At 33.0% G+C, this 22539-nt stretch overlaps 2 protein-coding genes across 2 annotated transcripts in view; one reads left to right on the top strand and one right to left on the bottom strand.

The window, feature by feature from the left end:
• Positions 1 to 22539, top strand: part of LOC129944381 (GTP-binding protein Rhes) — a 251412-nt gene that overhangs the window by 111989 nt on the left and 116884 nt on the right. The window lies entirely within an intron of this gene.
• LOC129944384 (uncharacterized) lies at positions 576 to 1817 on the bottom strand. Its single transcript, XM_056053765.1, has 3 exons — positions 1564 to 1817; positions 1108 to 1470; positions 576 to 876 (listed from the first exon to the last, which is right to left on the bottom strand). The coding sequence occupies exons 1-3, from the start codon at positions 1679 to 1681 to the stop codon at positions 641 to 643; spliced, it is 717 nt and encodes a 238-aa protein (XP_055909740.1). The 5' UTR covers positions 1682 to 1817; the 3' UTR covers positions 576 to 640.

The raw sequence follows: 22539 nt of genomic DNA, 5'->3' as shown, positions 1-22539 counted from the left end.
TTAATGTTTCTCTTGAGAAAATTACATAAAATCAATACAACCATTTATTGGCTTTGTACCTCGAATTATAGGCGACATTTGGATGCAGATAAACAGTTAAACGTGTAATATGACCTAATTCCAATTTAAACAACATTATCGAAAGTCATAAAGTTTCGTTGAAACTTATATAAAGATGACGTAAATTTTTGATAATTTATCTCATCTGTCTAGTTCATCTTATTAAAAGGATTATATTACGCTTCAAGATACTTACCTTTTTTTGAACTTTCCTTCATTTGAAATAACACATTCCCATTATAAATCAACATATCCTGTAGGTACATCGCAACTGATTTAAAAAATAAAAGGTACGAATCTTATGAGCATAGCAAAAAATCGATAAGAAGAAAAGGAAAGAAACTCAAGTAGGTTCTTTAAAAAGAAGGAAGGAAGTGGTGTGTTTTTGTAGTCAGCGGTTTCCATTTCATCATTAATCTTGTTGCTATACAAACCTTAGGAAAACATGATAAATCTATGGTTTTCCTTCGTTTGTTTTTCTATTTTTATGTCGTCCATGAAAAAAATGAACTCTCTATATTTTTATCCCCATCACACATGATGTTGTTTTTATTTCAATATATGCCCTCGCTCTATCACTTTAATCCTCATCCTCCCTCGTTCGCACTGTCAAATCATTTAAGCATCGATATAGACGACTGAAAATCATAGGACTTAGATCATCCAGCCTACATCCGGTTGGTCCTTGTAAGTGAATTGCAGCATAATCGTAACAATCTATCATCCCATCGCTATCACAATCTCGGATGTATCTGCCGATGTAATCCTTTACGGCACGAGCCGCACAAAATGGATTATTTACACATTGTAAATATGCTGTAAAATAAGAACATACACACATATGTACATATGTACGTATGTATGTGTAGAGATTAGAACTTTGAAGTGACAACTTTAACAACACCTAATAACAAGACCAAAAGATACTGCATCAAAGGTTGTTCGAAATAATTTATCCACAAAAGTCAACATAATATCCTTGTCATTCGCCATCCCATTTACCAACCACTCACACGTCGTCGTCGTTGTCGGCGCGTACATACCTACCCTTTTGTGAATACGTCCCCGACTCCTCGCCATAGATGCCACCTTTAACCGTCGGACTGCCTGCATCAATCCAGTATGGCTGGGATATCCTGAAAATGCCACAATCCAAACCACTGGAACACTTTGCCGGCAAACACCCGGTACCTGCTTCGCAGATACACTGCAAGCAGGCTTCACTGACATCAAAGGCTCCTCTGCCACGAGTTGAGGATTCATTATTGTCATATCGAGGCGTGACAATTAGGTTAGTGGGAGAAGAGTTTTCTAACCCGAATCCTTTTCCATCATCATCGCCACTCGTACTGCTGCTACTGCTGCCACTATTGTCACACTGCGAGCACTCACGTTCCGTAACAAAAGCTTCTACAGAAATAATTAAATCACCGTAACATTGCCATCATCATTGTGCAGTGCTAGGCACTGCACTGCATCGAGTGCATCACCAATTAAACCCACCTGGAGTGTGATAGTAAGCGTGATGATGCTGATGCCGTACAAAAATCACCCCGCTTAGCGAGAGCAAGGACAGGGCTAGAGCAAGCATTGCAACTATTCGGCAATCAAGGTCTGCCATTGTTCGCGTTCGTTAATATTTCGGGGAAAATTTTCAAAATAAACAAAAACTAATTAAAATAATTTTAAACCACGTTCAGCTTGCCATTCGCAAACAACGACCCAGGCGCACTGTTCGATTTCAGCAACCGGGGAAGTGGCTAAAGCTGAGACTTCAGAGATTGAATATGTTCAAAAACAGCAGTGATGTTGACCTTTTGGGGGACTCCTCTTGATAACCTAAACTTGTGCTGGTGATTGGATTTTCCTTATCACAAAAAACATCTTTTGTTTGTAAATAAAATAAAAATGTAAGCAAATTAATGACTGTCGCGGGAGAAGTGTATAAATATATTTTATTTTTCTGATTAAATATGTGTACCTATACCTTTCGTGTGCGGGCAGAGGGTGAGCTGAATTTCATCACTGTTCAGACTCAGATTCTGTTTTGATCCCTTAACGCCCACTATGAACGTGATGTTGAAATGTCTGAGTTATCAAAGGGCTTGTATGATGAACGTTTTTGAAATGCAAAAAAAAAACACATGATTAATGGTGATAAGGTGAAAATCTTTAAATGGCTATACACGAGAGGAATGACCTCTGAACTTTTTTTGTTCGTAGGTCGAAGCTTTATGAGTCTTGTGAATTGTTTGAAAGATTTGAAGAGTGTCATTTATGTCATTTTGTATTGGATAGAACATCACTTAAAGGACTACTTCAAACTTGCTAAAAGAGTTTCAAGCGCCTAAAAACTTCAATATTAATTATGATGAATAGTTTGCAAATATTGAATGAATTTTATAACATGTTTCACATAGACGTAGAAGTGCAATTGATTCTAGAAAAGATAATCTGGTTGTGACGGGAGGAGACTAATTTGTCATTGACAGTGATTATTGGGTCATCTTGTTTGAATCTTACTTCAGACACATCAAAGCTCTAGCCACTCAAATCTCTTAACATCGCTTTTTAGGTACCTGAGATCGAAGAAGTCACTTTTATTCAAAAATTAGAAACAGGCCGTCAAAAAGTTATTTATGATGTTTGCTGTAAAAGGAAACATTTCTTTGTTGGTTTTCTTACTCACTCAAGAATTAAGCTTGTCCAAAATGATAACTTTTTAACCTTGATGCGGACAAAAATTCTTAGTGAATTATCGAATAAGCTTGGTATTGTCAATACTTTACTTACCTGATACCAATCCATTCCCATAAAAAGAACTTGAAAACCAGTGTACATTGACATCTTCTCCATGGTACTCTTAAGAAGTTGAAAATGATTATTTGTGCAATAACTCTTATTTTCATTCAAAGAATTTCAAAATTAATGTTGTCAAAAATAATGAAGTTTGATCAGTTTTCTGTTGACGTATCAGAAAAATTTAAATATTTTGCAATATTTTTTACATGACTTACTTACTGTTAATATTAAACGCCGCCGGTTACAAGATTTATCAACAAATGTTTACCAATTTTAATAATGATATTTTTACTTGCGCCATTTATTAACTAATGTCAAGTATTGCATATTGAAATATGACATTACAATTGTGGAAAAAGTGGGTCGTGCGAGTCCGTCCGTTTGTCTGAGGCATTACCATTGAGTCTCTTAAGTTCAAACTTGGAAATTAAGGTTTTAAGCAGATTCACATTAGGAGTTTTTTTTTCCTCAAAAGTTGTGGTTCTTAAACTTGTTGTTGTTAAATTTTAACTTTTTTTTGTTTTAAATTGTTTCACAATAGTGGAGCTGCTTAGGAACTAATGCACCGATTTATTTTGTATTGTCTACACAATATTTGTTGATCAAGTGTGTCTACTTTTTTTAGTTTTAAAAATATCCCAAAAACTGGTCAAATGATTAGTTTTCAATAAAATCAAGGTCTCAAGAACTTTTAACCATTTTTTAGCCAAATTCAATTGTATGAGCATTGAATAACTACATACTAAACTATTTGAAAAATTTAATATTAGTTAAAAGAGTACTGTTGTCAGGGATGGAAGGGACCTAAAGTTTTAAGCCGAATCCGAACGGAAAAATTGAGAAAGCACTTTTTCATGACAGGAGTTACTCGCAGTACCTAGGCAGTACCCGTGAAAAGACTTTGATGGCACAGTCATCGCATGACAGTCCAACGCACTAACCATCATGCCACGGGTACTACGATCAGGAATTACTAATATTCATAAATATCGACCCCCTTTGGACATTTTTTTTGACTTAACTAATCACCTTACTTAACACAGTAATTCCTTTAATTGCTTATATAATTTTGACTTCAGATGATCTTATTTCCAAAAATTGTCTGAAGATTTAACCATTTCTGGAATTGCTGACACATTAGCATTTTCGAACATTGACTTAGCAGTTTCAACTTTTTATAAAATTAATCCTTAATTTTGTTTTGAAATAAATGAACCCTTAAAGAAATCAAGAAATACAAACTTTAGCCATCCTTGATACACGAAAGAATTGCGTTTGATGTGTAACAATATAAGGCATGGATAACTTATCTTAAAACTCTGTCTTTAATCAACTTCTCTTTTTATGTTGAACTCTTTAACCAATTTATGTTCCTTTCTAATTTTTGTATATGCTTCTTATGTTACTGATGTGGGCACTTCTTTGAAAGAGAATCCTAAAAAAAATTGGAATTTTGTAAACTTAAAGAAAACGTCAGATGGCTTTCCAGTTAACTTCACTTACAAGAACCTTTCATTAGATAAAACTGTTGATATCTGTAACGCTTTCGCAACAAATTTTCTTGAGTCATTTGTTAATAGCCTTGAAGAAGTTGATGAAGTACATTTTCATAATCTTCACTCCATTTTGCAAACTACCCGTAATCACATCCCTGTGCTTCAGAGTACGGTCCTTGATCTTTTATCTGCGTTGAATGATGACTGCTCAGCCGGTCCTGATGGTATTCCCCCGTTACGTTTTTATTCAAAATTTCTCTAAAAACAGGCAAATATCCCAGTATATGGAAGAAGTCATTTCTAACTCCAATTTTCAAGAAAAGTTACAAGTCGGATATAAACAACTACAGGCCCATTGCAAAGCTTTCTTGCATTCTAAAAGTGTTTGAACAAGTTGTTTGGGAAAGTGTAGCAATTTAAGTAAGAATCTCATTTCCGAACAGCAACATGGTTTTGTGAAAAAAGAACAACCGTTACAAAAATCTCCTCACATACTCAAACATATGTTCAAACGCTTTAGAACAATGTTATGAAGTTAACTGTGTATATACAGATTTTTCTAAAGCTTTTGACCAACATAGCCACGGAAGAAATTTATTTAAACTTAAAGCTTTTGGTTTTCCACCATTTTTCTTAGCTTGGATTAAATCAAACCTTGAAAACAGATCCTATAAGGTTAAATTAAGAAATTGTTATTTTGAACCTTTTGTTGCTCAATCTGGTGTTCCCCAGGGAAGCCATCTTGGCCCTTTTCTGTTCATTCTGTCTATTAACGATGTATCGTCATGTCTACGCCCAAGTGAACTTCTCATTTTTGCAGACGATATGAAGATTTTCAAAATAGTAATGTTCACCCATGATCGTATTCTTTTACAAGCCGACATTGATAGTTTCACATTTTGGTGTGCGAAAAATAGCCTTTTACTCAACCCTTTAAAATGCCATAGACGATAACTTTCATTAAAAAACTAATCAGTCGCGTATTTGACTACTGTATATCACACCAAAAATCTGTCGTGTCTTCACATTTAAAGATTTAGGTGTTCATTTCTGTTCCAACTTAGAGTTAACACATCACATTAATTTTATTGTTAATAAGGCAAGTTCTATGCTTGGTTTTATAAAACGCTGGGCAAAGGAGTTCAATGATCCCTATGTTACTCTTTCTTTGTACAATTGCCATGATCGTATTCATCTTGAATATGCTTCGGAGGTATGGAGTCCCTATTATGAAATTCATAGAAAACGTATTGAATCAATTCAACATAATTTCATTCACTTTGCCCTAAAGGGTCTTCCTGGAATGATCCTTATGATGTGCCTCCCTATGAACATCGTATTCTACTTCTTCACGATGAAATTGATGCACCTTATTTGCTATCTTGTGTACATTTGAATTACCGGGGCGGAACTTATCACCTGCGCACATTTGATTTTATACATATAAACTTCCATAGAACTAACTATGGGAAGAATGAGCATTTTATATAACTTAAACTGTTCGTCGATAAATTTAAATTTAAATTAAGTGGGATTAATATCATAGTTTAGAACCAGTGATCCATTATCGTAAAGTCATTTAATTTTTGTTCTGTAATAGTCAAATGTTAATTATGTTATGTATTTTGTGCGTGTGTTAGGCTTTAATTGAATTATTTTTTACTAATAACTAACGCATGCACTTATGATGAGCCTCTTATCGTAGTTTAACGCTTGCTATAAGCTTATACTACTTTCTTAAAATTCTGAAGTGTAAACAAAAATGTTGTTTTATTTTATTATTACTATTTTTATTGTTATTATTATTTTTATTCCAAAGTTCTATTAGTCGACAACTTATTCTTACCAATATTTAGCACCATGTTTTGGGGATTTTTAATTTCTTATTTTTCTTGTATTTTATAAAATACTATTAGTTTAAAGCCAATAACTTTTAACAATATCAAAATTCGCCAGATCAGACTTCATTACTTACTAAGGGATGTTTATATCATAGCTGTGCCATAAATTGCACGAAACAGTCAACCTTTGTTAGTTCACTGATGATTGGTCAAAAAGATATTCGTTATATTGCTCTTAAAATATAGTTGTTTCTAGCATGTCTGCTGATCAAAATTATAACCGTTTCGAGTTGATGGTTTTTCAACCAAAATTTAGATTTCGTGCGAACATATTTTTTCAGCCTTATGCTTTGGTCTTTAATATTTCCATCAGCACATTTGTTTCATCAATTCTATCAACACTTAAGTCCTTCTTCTGCACCTCAAAGGCCAAATGCTATGGATGTACTCCAGTTATCTTTACACCATAAGCTTGGTCTGACATAGAATATACCAAAAGATACGTTCACGGTCGATTTCTCTAAGCTGAAGCGAGTTTTAGTTGAATTGAATACCAAAACATGCGTTTATAAGTTTTTTTCAATGCCATACTACTTCCAAGACTTATTGTTCAAAGCGTGTTGGGACTCGAGCTCAAAATTTCCAGTGATTCCACTTATAATTTGTGCTGTGAAATGATGATGAATACTAACATTACGTTATGTTACTGAACCGAATTTTCTATAGTATTTCTATTTTCAATTTCCAAACTTCTCAAAAATTTGAGAAACCGGCATGGAAAGTAACTTTACATCTGATAAAAAGAATTGGTTATAAGAACTTTAAGTTTTATCATCAAAACCTATTTTTAATTAAGTTTGAAGTTAAGGAATTTAAATGGAATTTAATGAACATATAAACATATGTTTAAAAAATTGAACGTTAACAAAACTGATATTTTGAATTCATTAAAAGTAGACCAATTTACATTCAATAACATTAAAGAATGTCTTTAAAAATAGAAAAACACACAACTAAATGGTTTGTTAAATATTAAATTTAAAAGTCAAGTACCTTTTAAAACTTTTGTTTTAAACACGCAAAATAACACTGGTACCTACTTCATTTCTATAGTTCAACAACAAAAAAAAACAATGAGAAAAAAAATACTCAAGAGTATAATGAAATCCATACTACAACAACAAAAATACAAAACGAAACGGAAAAAAAAATATTTCAAACTACACTTAAAAAACTTCAAAAAACAATTCAGCCCACACGAATAGGTACTCAAGAGGCCCTGCTATTATCGAGTGTCAGCTGCTAAAAGTTTCACAAAAAAAAATTAAACTTGTGTTTTGGAATATTTAAAAAGGTACTATGAGTAAGTATATGAGAATGAATAAAAAAAGAACTAAACATTCACAAATAGCTTCGATGTAAAATGTTAAAGCTTTATGGTATAATGAAAGAAATATTAGCTTGATGAAGATACTTAAAAAATAATAAAAAAAAAATAGTAAATCAATAATTTAAGTCTATAAGTGATAAAAAAATGTTCTTAACACTAAAAATGCATATCGGATGTTTATCAAAGAGCTTGAGAATTTTTAATAATAATAAAAAAAAGAAATATTATTGCAATGAATTGCTTGTTACTATAATTTAATGGCATTTAAACGGTGATTTTTTAAGAGCTTGAGAACTTTAAAAAAAAGCATACAATTTGCAAAATCTCATCGATTCTTTATTTGAAACGTTAGATTGGTCCATGACATTTACTTTTTGAAGATAATTTCATTTAAATGTTGACCGCGGCTGCGTCTTAGATGGTCCATTCGGAAAGTCCAATTTTGGGTAACTTTTTTGAGCATTTCGGCCTAAATAGCCCGAATTTCTTTGGAAATGTTGTCTTCCAAAGCTGGAATAGTTGCTGGCTTATTTGTGTAGACTTTAGACTTGACGTAGCCCCACAAAAAATAGTCTAAAGGCGTCAAATCGCATGATCTTGGTGGCCAACTTACCGGTCCATTCCTTGAGATGAATTGTTCTCAGAAGTTTTCTCTCAAAATGGCCATAGAATCGCGAGCTGTGTGGTATGTAGCGCCATCTTGTTGAAACCACATGTCAACCAAGTTCAGTTCTTCCATTTTTGGCAACAAAAAGGTTGTTAGCCTTGAACGATAGCGATCGCTATTCACCGTAACGTTGCGTCCAACAGCATCTTTGAAAAAATACGGTCCAATGATTCCACCAGCGTACAAACCACACCAAACAGTGCATTTTTTGGGATGCATGGGCAGTTCTTGAACGGCTTCTGGTTGCTCTTCACTCCAAATGCGGCAATTTTGCTTATTTACGTAGCCATTCAACCAGAAATGAACAAAATTTGTCGATGAACACATTTCGAACCGAACACTGATTTTGGTAATAAAATTCAATGATTTGCAAGCGTTGCTCGTTAGTAAGTCTATTCATGATGAAATGTCAAAGCATACTGAGCATCTTTCTCTTTGACACCATGTCTGAAATCCCGCGTGATCTGTCAAATACTAAAAAAAATCACCCTTTATTTCATTATGATACGATTTTTTTCATGTCCTTCATGTCTAAGAGTAAAAAAATCAATTGTATCTGTTCATCACTAATTTTACAAATATACCAGCAGTATGTCGTCTTACAGGACATGTCGCGACAGTATTATTGGCGGGAATATTTTGTTCCAATGCTTTAAGAGTTGCTGGTTTTTGACGAAGCCATTTGTCATAAAATAAGCTTCATCACTTAATACTGAAAATAGACGGAGTTCTCTTTGAACTTTCTGTACATTTATTTATACGAAAATAAATTTTCGTATTTGCGTTATGTTCTAAAGGTAAACAAAATATGATAAACTGCCAATCTTACCGAAAAGAAATCACATAAATCATCAAAGATTCTGGTTCAACTTAAAAAACACCCTTTTTAATGTTCAGAATTATTAAATTTTATAATCGATTTAAAAGTAAAAAACAAAATCAATTTACATTCCTGCCAAACATAAATTATACCCAAAGAAAAATGTGCACATCGATGTCATGTGTTGGGGTTTCCGATAAGAGGTTTCAGTTTTAATAACCCACTATTTGGGCAGCTATCACTTTTAACATTTGACCGAATTTAATTTCGCCATAAGTAAAAATTTAATATATGAACAAGTTTCAAAAACATAGTTCAATAAATTGTTGAAATTCACTATAAAAAATGTCAAAATGAAAAACCAGCATCGTAACAAACTCAATTTTGCAAGAAATGTTCCCTAACTGTGTTGTTGTTTTTCAAAGAGTTGATCACAAAAGGCCATCGAGATCCTGTGATATCAACAGCTTTAGAATTTTTTGTTTGGGGTCACCTATACGACAAGGACTGTATTTTAATGTTATATAATCTCTACAAGACTTTAAAGATGGAATTCTTGAAGTAATTGAGGATATATGTACATACAGTCTGCTTCAACTGAAAACGCACAAACATTTTTGAAAATCACTTTAGTCACTTAACAGTAGATTCTAACTCTTGCCATAAGATGTAAAAAAAGAAATTGAGAATAACTATCCAAAATAATTCATATTTTACATTAAGATTACAACATTATTATTTGCGAAGATGAAGACTCTTTAAAATTTGTTAGAGTGTTCGAGAATTGCAAATTGAGTAGATGCTACAAATACAATTTTAAAATTATAGTTTACAATATTTAATTTTTTATTTCTGTTCTTGTTGTTTTTTAAATTTTTTTTTTAACTTCCCATAGGGTGTTATTGTAATGGATCAAAATGGATTTGTCAAATTGAAAATTTTTGCATTTCTCGATGTTTCAAGGTCCCTAGGCTCGAAATAAAAGATTTTTAGAAAGATTTCTGTGCGTGCGTGTGTACGTACTCGACGTTTTTTGTCGCCCATAGCTCAAGAACCAGAAGACATATCGTTTTCAAATAAATTTTGTTATACAGATAATAAGGCAGAAAGATTGCGTGGGTGGTTTTTTTACCATAGCAGTTTGAAAAAAAGGTGAAAATTTTGGTTAACCCTAAATATCTTATGAACCAAAAACGCTAGAGACTTAAATTTTATATAATATATTGTAACGTGATATCAAAAAAGCACATTTTTTGAAACAAAATCCAATTAACGGTTTTTTTATAAATAAAAAAAAAATTGTCACCTCCAAAATTTTACGACTAAAATATGATTTTATTCTCCAAATCAATTTTGTGCAACGAAGAATAATATTTTTGACATCTGATAAAATTTTGAGAAAAATCGAATTGATAGTTTTTTTATAAAAAAATAAAAATCTAAAAAGAAACATTACTCAACGTTGGTAAGAACTGAATATCGATTCAAATATCGTTTCAAAAACTTGAAATTTCAGCTTCAAACTTATTTATCTTATAAGAAATATTTTTTTCAACATCCTGCAAAATGTTGAGAAAAATTGAATTTACAGTTTTTTACAAAAAATAAAAACCTAAACAAAAATTAATATAAGTTGGTAAAAAATAATTTACGACTCAAATATCTTTTCTAAAAATTTGAGATAATAGCTTCTAACTAATTGTTACTTATAAGAAATATTGTTTTCAACATTAGGACAAATTTTGAGAAAAATCGAATTGACACTTTTTTTACAAAAAGTAAAAACCTAAAAAAAAATATCAAAAGTTTTAAAAAATGATTTTCGACTCAAATATCTTTTCAAAAATTGTAGATATTGGCTTTAAACTACTTTTATCTTTCAAAAAGTATTGCTGTTGACATTCAGTAAAATTTTGAAAAAATCGAATTGACAGTTTTTTTTTACAACAAATAAAACTCTAAAAAAAACAATACTAAAAGTTGTTAAAAATTTACTTTTGACTCAAATAGCTTTTCAAAAATTAAAAATATTGTCTTCAAACTGTTTTTATTTCACAGAAAATATAGTTTTTCATAAAAAATAAAATGTACAAAAAATAGTACGCACATTTGGTAAAAATTGTTACGAGTACATATAGACAAACTTATAATCAAGACAATTCGACAGACGGGATGGGAAGTTATTAGTGTGGGTCGCATCCCAGCCTCTTTTTTTGTATTAATTATAACCTTAAGCATCATTGGTCAGATGAGTTAAAAAACAACATGAAATAAAATGAAATTGTTTTAATTATTTTTATTGTAATAGTTAGTGAGTTCCATAATTGAGTGGCATTAACAAAAAATGTACATTCAGATTGCAAACAAGCAAATCTTGGTTGTTTTCGCATTGTATTTGAGTCAACGCTTTAGCACACTTCACATCCATTCAGCAGAATAGGTAATTGAAGAGATCTTACAAGCAACATCTTACTACTGACAGTAACAAACCTTTGTGATGTGCACAGTGGACGCAAAGCACTATATAACTTGTCAATTGTAGTAGCTGCATGGTGAGTCCAAGTTAAAGTCTCGTAAAAAGTAGTACAAAGATTCCTAGCAGATGTTACAAATTCGATAACTGAGCTACCCAGCAGAACCGGTGGAAAACTTGAATTATCAAGAGCGAGTATGTAAATACAATAGGTTTAAATTTTTTTGGATTGAGGGTGAGGTTATGCTTGAGAGCCTACTGTTGTATAACAACTAGATCATCATTAACATAGCTAATAGCATTTCTTATGCTTTCTACAAGAGTGTCCAAGTATAATTGGACGTCATCAGAAAAGATTTAACCAGTCGTAAAGTGAAAATAATGGAAGTCCAAGAATAGAACCCTGATGGACCCCAGCTGGGACTGTCAGAAATGAAGATGTCTGATTTCTTACAGCAACGCATTGTTGTGGATTAGATAAGTATGAGTGCAGAAGTTTCACCGCAAAACTAAAGAATTTGAATTCATACTTAAGTTTTCTAGCAACGTTAAGAATGTAGCACGATTCATGTCCATCACTCAAGTAAAAGCCTCGTTGTACAGCTTCTTTTTGCACGAAACCCGGATTGGTTTGTATCTAGCAGGATATGGTATGTTATGTGTCCTTGCATCTGTTTTTAAGTAGTTTTTTGAAGACTTTAGATAGGAATGGCAGGATAGCAATAGACCTATATGCTGTGTTAGCATAGTTTAAAGTCTTGGGGATAGGACGTATCTTAGGATATTTCCATATTCTCGGATACTTAAAACTGTTTAATATAGAATTAAATAAATGAGTTATGTACTTTAGAATATTAGGAAGTACAATTTTCAAGAACTTTGGATTGATCCCATCTATGCCTACGGCGCCTGATTTAATGGACAGCATCGCCTCGGGGACATATTCATCTGTGGACCGAGTAAAGTCAATTTCATTACTCAGAAAATCAGATGCAAAACCATGAGAGTCAATCAAATTACGTGTTTTGGAAAGAGATAAAGACACAAACTGGTCATTGATATGGTTGCAGTCTATGTTAGCATACAGTTTTGAAATTCGTTTAATATTGCCCATAACTTAAATATTACATCATAACTTAAACTATTGTTATCTATGGTCTGAAAGTCTCTATAACTTATGACTGCGACTGTCGCGTCCAATTGAATATCATAGGTTAAGAATATCATATTATTGAATTTGAATACAAAAAGTTTCTATTAAGTTATTTAGTTGGTACTTCAATTGTTATTTTAAATCATTTCGTTCAATAATTCCGTTATGAATCAAACAGTTTGTTGGCATTTCGCTAAACTTTAACTTAATTTCACAAATTATGGTTGCGTTGTCTTTAAACTGACGTCCAGCATCTTTTGTGTGTGGCACTAAGCATTTCCAAGTATATATAATAATACTTAGATCAGATAAGTACGGCAATTGTTGAAAGAAGAGCAAATTTTGGTCCTCAGTTTAAGCTTTTATTATACGCACTGAGTAAATAGAAACGTTATCATGTTGGTAGGCCAAGATAATGGGTCAAAAAATGTTAAATTATTTAGCAACATCTTTTTTCAAGATTATCTCATATAATAATTTTTGATAAAACGACCTCAACCTCAACTGTTCCACAATAACTCACAGCTTTCAATATAACAACACCTCCTTCACAGTTGTGATGAAGCTTTTTATTTTTCTAAAATAGTGAACATACAAGTTTTTGGCTGACGGCAAAAGCCAATGCTATATTTTGTGTTTAAGTATGCATAATGTATTTCAATGTTTTGTTTTAAATAAAATCACACTACTACTACTACTACAAGTTTTAGAACCAACGAAATAAAATATTTTTATCGTCTGAACATCTCAGATTATTATTTGAGTTTTGAGAAACTCTAATAGCATCATTTTTAGTTGTTCGTCAAATAGCGGTTTTATCTAAATTTCAATTCGTTTGATAACTCTTAAAATTGTCTATAGAAGTCAGGACACGCCAATTTTTTGTTTTGATTTTTCTCCAGAATCATAAGAATCAGATGCAGAGGCAGTTATGTTTTAATTAACTTTATGTTTTATCTGTACGAATCCTTATTTTTTATGTAAGAATAAAAGCCATTTAGACTCCAGCCAATTTTATCAGCTGTGACACGTCTGGTTAGGTCTTGGTGTCTAATCAAGTCGATTTTAGCTTTTGAAACACTGCTTAGGCATATCTCTGTCTTAAAATTTTAGGTCAGAAATTGAATTTCACGTAAAACATTAAAAGTGTTTATTTAAACTTTCCAGTGCTTGATTCAAGTTGACTCAAAAACACAAACTTCTTCTATACGTAAAGGAAATTTTAACAAGTGGGCGAAAACAAGACTCACAGTTTTAGTTGTATATTTTTTTGGATTTTATATCTTAAAACATCTTAAGGTTGTTGTTAACAATGGCAGATGTCATTAAAACTACCAATATTTGAAAAAAAAAAGAATTAAAAACCATTTTAGAAAATGTTAGTGCGTACTCAGATAAAGCTCAGTAAAGATTCAAACTAGTCAAAATATTTTATTTTCACACAAATTATTTCATAGCTTTTAATAGAAAAATCATTTTCCAACGTAAGAAATCTCTCAAAATATTTTCCAGATTTAGTCGTAAATCATAAGTGAACTAAAATGGACTTTTAAAGTTATTCAAGAAACTGTATATTACTTTAACTTTTTTGACAGAACACAGCATAAATGATTGATTTTGTATCTCTACTTAAAATATCAAAACAAAAGCTCATTTTCATATCAAAAGGATTTTAAAGTGACTTTGTTCGTTCTGTAGATTTTTCGGAAGATATTTGATTAAAATGTGTTTAATTAAATATTATGAAAAAGGAGGAAATCATGTTCATGCCAACATAATTCAAGGCTTTTTGTTATCAACATAAACTACAAGCCCCTCACAGTTGCTTTTCTACACTTTGTATGTGTTACACTTACTTTGTGTAAAAGCATTTATTCTTTGATTAAAATGTCCTTAAAATTGACATAAAATAATCCTCAATAGACTAGACTATAAATAAAACAAAAAGGTGGACATTTCACAAATCGAAAAAAACAGCATTAAGAAAGCTTATAAAAATGATATCAAGCACGATAACTGGTTTTGAATGACATCAAGACACATAACCCACATCAAAACTCACTTTCCAAAAAAAGAAATTAAAATCTAAAAATAAAATTCTGAAATTGAATGAAATCATAGCAAATTATTGTTTAAGGACAAAAAAAAAACTAAAACAGATGAAAAATATTAAGTATACGCACGAGTGATCCAAATGCGATGGTATCCTCTGGATTGTCGTACAAATCCATCTTAGCCCACACAATATCCTTTTCCATTCCACATTTAACTTGACACGAAATCTTATTTGTCTCAGGTTCCGAAAACACTAACCCACCCCCCTCCTCCCTGCTAACCATCGCCCCTCCCCATTCCTTAAAAGTAGCTTTATCTTTATGACCCTAACGCAACGTGAGAGCGTATTTCATACAGCTAGATCCGTTTCTAAAAAACATTTTAGCTTTATTGGCTGCAAATATTGACATTGGCCCGAAGAGCTAGTCCATGACGACGACGATGATGATGATGATGATGATGACGATGACTATAATAGCTATCGCCATTAGGATGGATGGATTCTATGTGAGGGCGTATTTTGGTACGGCGGCGGGAGTCTATATCGATGATGTTGAACGACAAAGATGAAAAATCAGACCGGAATCACTTTTGGCCAAAACGAAATGAACATTGATGTCAGTTTTGGATGTAGGTTAGGTTGTAGTTTGTACGTATAGAAAATAATCGAATCTCGTTCTCCATTAATATCAATTTTTGTTGTTTTTTGAAAGTATATAGAAAGAGGATTTTGCACGATGTGATGGGATGTTGTACGTAGTATATTGTACTTTTATTGTAGAACGGGCCGAGTTCAGAGAAGCTTAGCAATCTAATTAGGTATTCTTGTGGATTTTTATAGTTGTGTTCTGAATTGAAATTTCCTATTAAATTTTATAGAAATAGGAATTTATTGATTATTAAAACCCTCGCTTTGGATTTTGTTTTTAAAATCAACACATCATGATGATGTTTTGGGTGATAGGATTTTGATTTTTTGTTTGTGTGTTGTAATAATCCTCAGTCATTATGCAATGCACTCGTTTATTTGTTCATCTGTTTTTTTTGGTGATTGGGAAATTCATTCAAATTGATGTAAATGTGACTAAAAGTACAATTTTGCATATAATTATTACATAAATGGAAATATGGGGACATAGGCTTAAAAGCAGCACTATTCTGTTTAATGCCAATGATAAATTTTAAATAAAGTAAATATTCAATTTTGTATTTACAACAGAGGCGTGCACACTTAAGTCCTGAAGGAGCTAGAAATATTTTTGTTAAAGTGTTGCCATTTTGTTAATTTTCAACAAATTTACATTTGCTTTGCATTCATATACGTCACGACCAGAACATTTAGTAGCAACATCTGGCCATGCATTTTCTCCCTTTTGGTGGTCCTTGTAATCTGCAGAAGAGTATTCCCAAAAGCATGAATTTCTTTCAATTATAGATATTAAATTAATGTCGTTGTCACATGAGGTTGCTTCCTGTCGTACTTATCTGCTTTAACTGGTCACTATGATCGGTCATTAAGTGGCAGAACAAATTATCTGCACATTTGAGAATGATTTCTGTCTTCATCGTTGTATGACAAAGTTCACACGATTGGCACAAGACAGCTCATTTTTATTTGCCTATTTGCCAAAATTAGCTGCGTTGCTAGTACGCAGTTCACACATCTCAATATCCACAAGGGGACCTAAAAATCTCCTGATCAATCAACCGTCATCCAGATTGACCACATTGCGATCGACGAAACGACACATCTCCAGTATACAGGATATCAGAAGTTTCCGAGCAGCCAACATTGACTCAGACCACTACCTCGTTGTAGCTAAGGTACGGCAACGGATATCCTGGTTCAAGCCAAAACAAGGAAGTACTTTGAGAAGTTTTGACGTTAGACGGCTATAATCGCAAGAGACTGCCATGTCCTTTTCCGATCGAGTCTCTAATAACCTCTTAAGGAGTCCTATGCTGCCTGCATTAATCATTGAAAACAAGTGGCAACATTGCCTTGCAGTCATCAGATATGCCGCCTCTGAAATGCTAGGTTTCACACGGCCACTACATCGAAACCCCTGGTTTGAGGACGAATGCCATCAAGCGCACGCAGCAAAACAACAGGCATACAACACGTCGCTGCACAGGAGGACCAGAGCTGCTCGTGAGCTCTTCGAGCAGAAGAGTAGAGAGGAACACCGACTTCTTAGATGGAAAAAAGAGAGCATGAGAAGCGCGCGATCGAGGAGATAGAGCGATGTCACAACAGGAATGAAGTTCGTTAATTTTACCAAAAGGTAAAAAAACTTCCCAAGGCTACCAGCTACGAACCGAAGTCTGTAAAGACGATCAGGGGAACATCGTAGCAGAACCGCAGACGATGTTGAGAATATGGAAAGACCACTTTTCCAAATTATATAACGGCTATGACGAACCCAATTCCACAACCTCGGCGACGCAGATCAACAATTCCGCCTACCCGACCTTGACGAAGTGAAAATAGCTTTATCTAAACTTAAGTCAAACAAAGCTGCGGGATCAGGCAATAAGTTGGTAGGGAGCATGCACCAACTCATCTGCAAAATATGGTCGGAAGAAAGCATGCACGATGAGTGGAATCTCACCATAGTTTACCCAATATATATAAAAAAAGAGAACCTCTAAATTGCGCTAACTACAGAGGCTTTAGTCTCCTTAACATTGCACCTAAGATCCTCTCTCCAGTATAATGTGAACGTTTAAAGCCATTCGTCAACAACCTGATAGATCCTTCTCAGTGTGGCTTCAGACCAGGGAAGCCCCCATTCGACCAAATATTCACACTACGGAAGATCTTTTAAAAAACCCAGGAACTTCAAATCGATACCCACCGATTTTAAAGCTGCGTATGACAGCATCCACAGGAAGAGCTCTACACAGCCATGTCTAGTTTTGGCCAAACTTGTCCGTTTGTGCAGAATGACGACGGAGAATGCACGCTGCTCTGTCAAGGTCGAAAAAGATCTTACCGATGCATTTGATGTCAAAAAAGGTTTTAAACAAGGCGATGTCATGCGGTTACTTCAACATCGTTCTTGAAAGAATTGTGCAAAACTCAACCATCAACACTAGAGGCACAATCTTTCAAAGGTCCATCCAATTACTCGGGTACGCAGATGATATTGACATAATTGGAAGATCAAAGCAAAGCGTGATGTCAGTGAAACGTTATTTAGCATTGCGACGGAAGCGAAGATGATGGGTTTAGTAGTCAATGAAGGCAAGGCCAAGTATATGCTGTCATCAAAAAAGGACACTGAACAACGACGTCTTGGACAAAACGTCACCATGGACAGCTATAACTTTGAGGTAGTTAAGGACTTTGTCTACCTAGGCACCGCTTTTAACACAGACAATGACACCAGCGCTGTGGGGAAACGAAGAATAACTCTTGCAAATCGATGCTTCTTTTGACTTAGAAGGCAATTGAGAAGCAAAGTCCTCTCTCGAGCATGTTAAATCATCATCTATAAGACACTCATCATCCCGGTTCTCATTTATGGCGCTGAGGCCTGGACCCTGTCAAAGAAAGATGAGAGCGTCTTAGTATGCTTCGAGATAAAAATTCTTCGGGTGATTTTTGGTCCCATACGCATAGATGGAGAATGGAGAAGAAGATATAACGACGAACTGTACGGGCTGTAAACGACGAACTGTACGGGCTGTACAGCGACACTGACCTAGTTAGCAGAATTAAAGTCCAACGGCTTAGATGGCTAGGTCATGTAGAGCGGATGGACATCAACGCTCCAGCCCGGAAGGTCTTCGAATCCAATCCCGAGGGACGGCGCAGTAGAGGAAGACCGCGACTCAGGTGGCACACCCAGGTGGGAGAGGACCTTAACCAACTTGGAGTGCGAAACTGGAGACAGATAGCTAGGGACCGAGCTGGCTATATACGAGTACGCATGTTGGTTGAGGCCCAGGTCCGCCCTGGACTGTAGCGCCACCTTAAGTAAGTAAGTAAGTAACTCACTTTTATTACTTGCGACATATAGGAACTATGTATATGGCAAGTTTTGCATTCGTGCAAAATTTCGAACTCGAGATTTTAATCAAACATGATATTACGATGGTAGACAAGTCGAAAAAAGTGGGTCCCGCGATTCCGTCCGGTCGGTTTTGTCTGTCTGTCCACGCTCCTACAGCCTAAACCATTGGGTCGATTGAGTTCAAACTTGGAAGTTAAGGTTTTGAGCAGATTCGCGTTAGGCGTTTTTTTCATTTTTTTTTAAGATCAAAACTAACAGTGGCCACCATACAATATTTTTGGGCAAAAAACGAAAATTCGAATTTTCTCAAAAACAAACCGATAGATTTTCTTTAAATTTTCTCTAAAATTTTATTTTTTAACTTGGCTTCTTTTAATAAGAAAAACAAATTTTTGTATTGCTCAGGAAAGGTACCGCTCATAGAACCGTTATTTTGTTTTTTAATTTTCTCAGTAATTTATAAACCAATTTCAATAATTTTTTTTCTGAATAAGCTCTTATATTGCTTTAACAATATTTTATTATCAAAAGTGCAATTTTTTATTGTTTGGATTTTTAAAAAAATATTGAATTTTATTTTTTCAAAATTCGATATCTCAAAAACGGTTCAACATTTTTTTACGAAATTCAAACGTATAGCGTATATTAACAATCATTAAACAACTGCGTACCAAAAATATTTTTAGAACAAAATTGAAAAATTTTATATATAAAAAATTAATTTAAAAAAAAAACCGCTCTAACGATTTTCATAAAAAAAAATTGAAAAATAAAATGTTTTTTTATTTATAAAATGGCATTTAAATTTTTGAAAACAAACTTATTTTTCGGCGAAATTTTGATATTTTAATATTTTAACTGTGCATGAGCCCAAAGAGCGCATTATTTTGACAAAATTGTAATTACATTCCTAGCTTTTATCTAAATTAGTACGTATGCTTGTTATTTTTTTAAACTTTAACAAAATAAATAAACTGAACGTAAAAACTCCATGTTAGCGCTGAAAACTTATAGTAAAGAAGGAATGTAGTATGTACCTTTTAGCTACCAATAACATTCCTTCATTATCATCATAACATGTCCTTATCTATCTATCTGCATAAAGCTAAGCACGCCAATGAACTATATACCTGCTACCTAACTACACAACCAATAGGCGATCGCTTTAGAATTTAAACATTCATGGTCTGCCTCTTTCTTATCTTATTTATTTTCCATCCTGATTCTTCTTATATGAAATTACAATAAAGCTCTATCTAAAGGAAAAAAGCTTTGAATCGCATCGTAGCCTTATAGATACATAATACAAACCATTTTTCATATACAAAGATCGTACCGAAGTAAAAGCAGACTTATGAATGTAAATAAAAACAAATATCGGTAAAAGATCCTAAACAGCTGACGTAAGCATGCAAAAGTTTGTTTCATCCCCTTATTAGATACAATATTAAGCCATTTTGTTTTTTATGTAAAGTGCGTTGATATAAATAAAACAAATACAAATTCATCAACCTTCATATGGAAGCTCTTTATGTGAAAATATATACAAGGATAGACTCAAATAGAATGAAGGAAATTGTGTAGACTTTTTGGGTCGAAAATTAATTATCTCCCTTATTCTGCTGGCTGCTTATGCATAAATAATATTTTTCTCCCGCTGAATTTTTCCACTTTCGATACTGAAGCCACGCCAACGACTATGCATCTGGTCGCCCTAAAAGTTTCTGCTCATGAGAGTACTATGGTTTTCATTATGTACAATTGTACATAATGGCATTTATATCTTTGAAGACAAACTTAATTTACAGGTATATTTTTAAATCTTATATAAGTACTTTTTTAAACATACTCTTAGCATACAGGAGCAAGTTCGTGCGACCCAGTCGTGCATTTTATTTTTATGGTAAAGCTGTATGGAAACTTGAAAGGAGTAGAAATGTTACTGATGGCATAGGTTGCGCTTAAAAATAAGGTCAAAAATGTTACTTCTGTGCAATTCTCCAGCGTTCGCAGCAAGCGTTTATGTAATCCTTATAGCCATAGATTCAAGATCATGATCCACATAATACGACCCATAATGGTGTGAGAAGTTTTTTGGTAAAGTAATTTTGAAACCAAATAATGAATGACCATGTGTAAAAGAAATTTAAAGCTTTAAGCAATTTTGACGAAAATTCACTGAAGTATAAAAAATGCAAATAAAAATGTTTGATGCATTAAGTATTGGCATTTTAATAGTTTCTCAAATTTGTCCAAAGCTATCCTCTTTAAAATTGTTGATTAAGGTTATCAACACTCGTTTAGCATCACAAATGGCAAAACAAAACTGTTTTTGTGAATATTAGAAATATTATTCAATCATAAAAGCTTTGTTGGAAAATTTCAAAACCTGATTTGAAATAAGATTAGTACCAGAAAAAACAAAAACAAAAACAAATTTGACCTGTAAAGAAGTCTGATTCAAGTTTATTGAAGCGATTCAAGGTTATGTGGTAAAGTCTCATTGAACTTTAGAACATGCCCCTCAATAATCTTTTTTTACCGACCCATATGTCAACATGTGTTCAGTATTTCGACAAAAAAAAAACTATATACATACTCAAAGAATATAAAATTCGAAAGCTTTGATGTTTTAGGAGGCCATTTTTGCTATGATAATATAATGAACATTTTGTGAGCTATAAAATGAAATAAACCCTTTTTTTAGTGTTATCCATTTGAGGCAACAGGAAATTGTACTTATATCCAGGATCCAGACACAGGACATTATTATGTGAAATTCCTTACAGTTATCTATAACATATGTACCTACCACATATTATGTAACATAACATATTCAACACACTTCAACTATAATACGTCGCCGCTGCCGTTTATACCACAAAAACCATATTAAATGATAATAAAAAGAAAAATAAGAATAAATTGGGTTGACTAAACATTTTATGCATTTGATGTACACAATACACATTTACCACCGATATGTATATTATTTTTGTGTTTGTGGTTTTATGGCATAGTTCCATTTTACAGTATTAGGTTATGTAGTATAATTTCCTTTTTTCCTTGCATTTAACTTCTTTTTGATGTTTTTAGATGAAATCTACGTATTTTATTTCCGTTCTAAGACAGAAGGGTATACAAAAATTCGTTTCTTTTTCTTGTTACATATTTATTTATGAAATGAGATTTGTTTTTTTAATAAAAGATCTAAAAGGCTCGCTGCAGAAAAGGCTGACATAATTCCACCCACGTTGGAAATACAAATAAAAAAATATATAACAAAATAAAAAGAAACAAAGAAATAAAAAATTGCAAAGCGAAATTTGTTTATTCAAATTAAGTGTCGGTCGTAAAATTTAACTGAATGAGATAAAAAATCAAGTATAATAGGTAGGCACTTATTACAAGAATTCAGAAGTCATGTGTACAAAGCAAAAACCTAACCTGGTTAGTTAAAAAATTCATAAGGAAACATTTATTCATATGAATAACTGCTATCAACTCAGATCATAAAATTAAATCAAATTTAACAACGAATTATTAGAAGTTTTGGTAATAATAAGAATAAAGGACTTCTATTTATTATATTTTTTATTAAAAACTCCAAAAATGCCTAAGTTGCTTTATTAAGTTTTCTAGCATATTGCACTTTTTGGATAAGTTTGTATGGCCTTAAATTTAATCCGACTTTCTCTAGTGGTGTTAAGCTCAAAGGTAATTATGTTTATTTTGTACAATTTAGAGAAACGAACTATGACAT

The sequence above is a fragment of the Eupeodes corollae genome, chromosome 2, assembly GCF_945859685.1.
Source record: "Eupeodes corollae chromosome 2, idEupCoro1.1, whole genome shotgun sequence".
NCBI classification, from domain to species: Eukaryota; Metazoa; Arthropoda; class Insecta; order Diptera; family Syrphidae; genus Eupeodes; species Eupeodes corollae.
The sequence above is the reverse complement of the archived record's forward strand: the minus strand, read 5'-3'. Positions and strand labels throughout refer to the sequence as shown.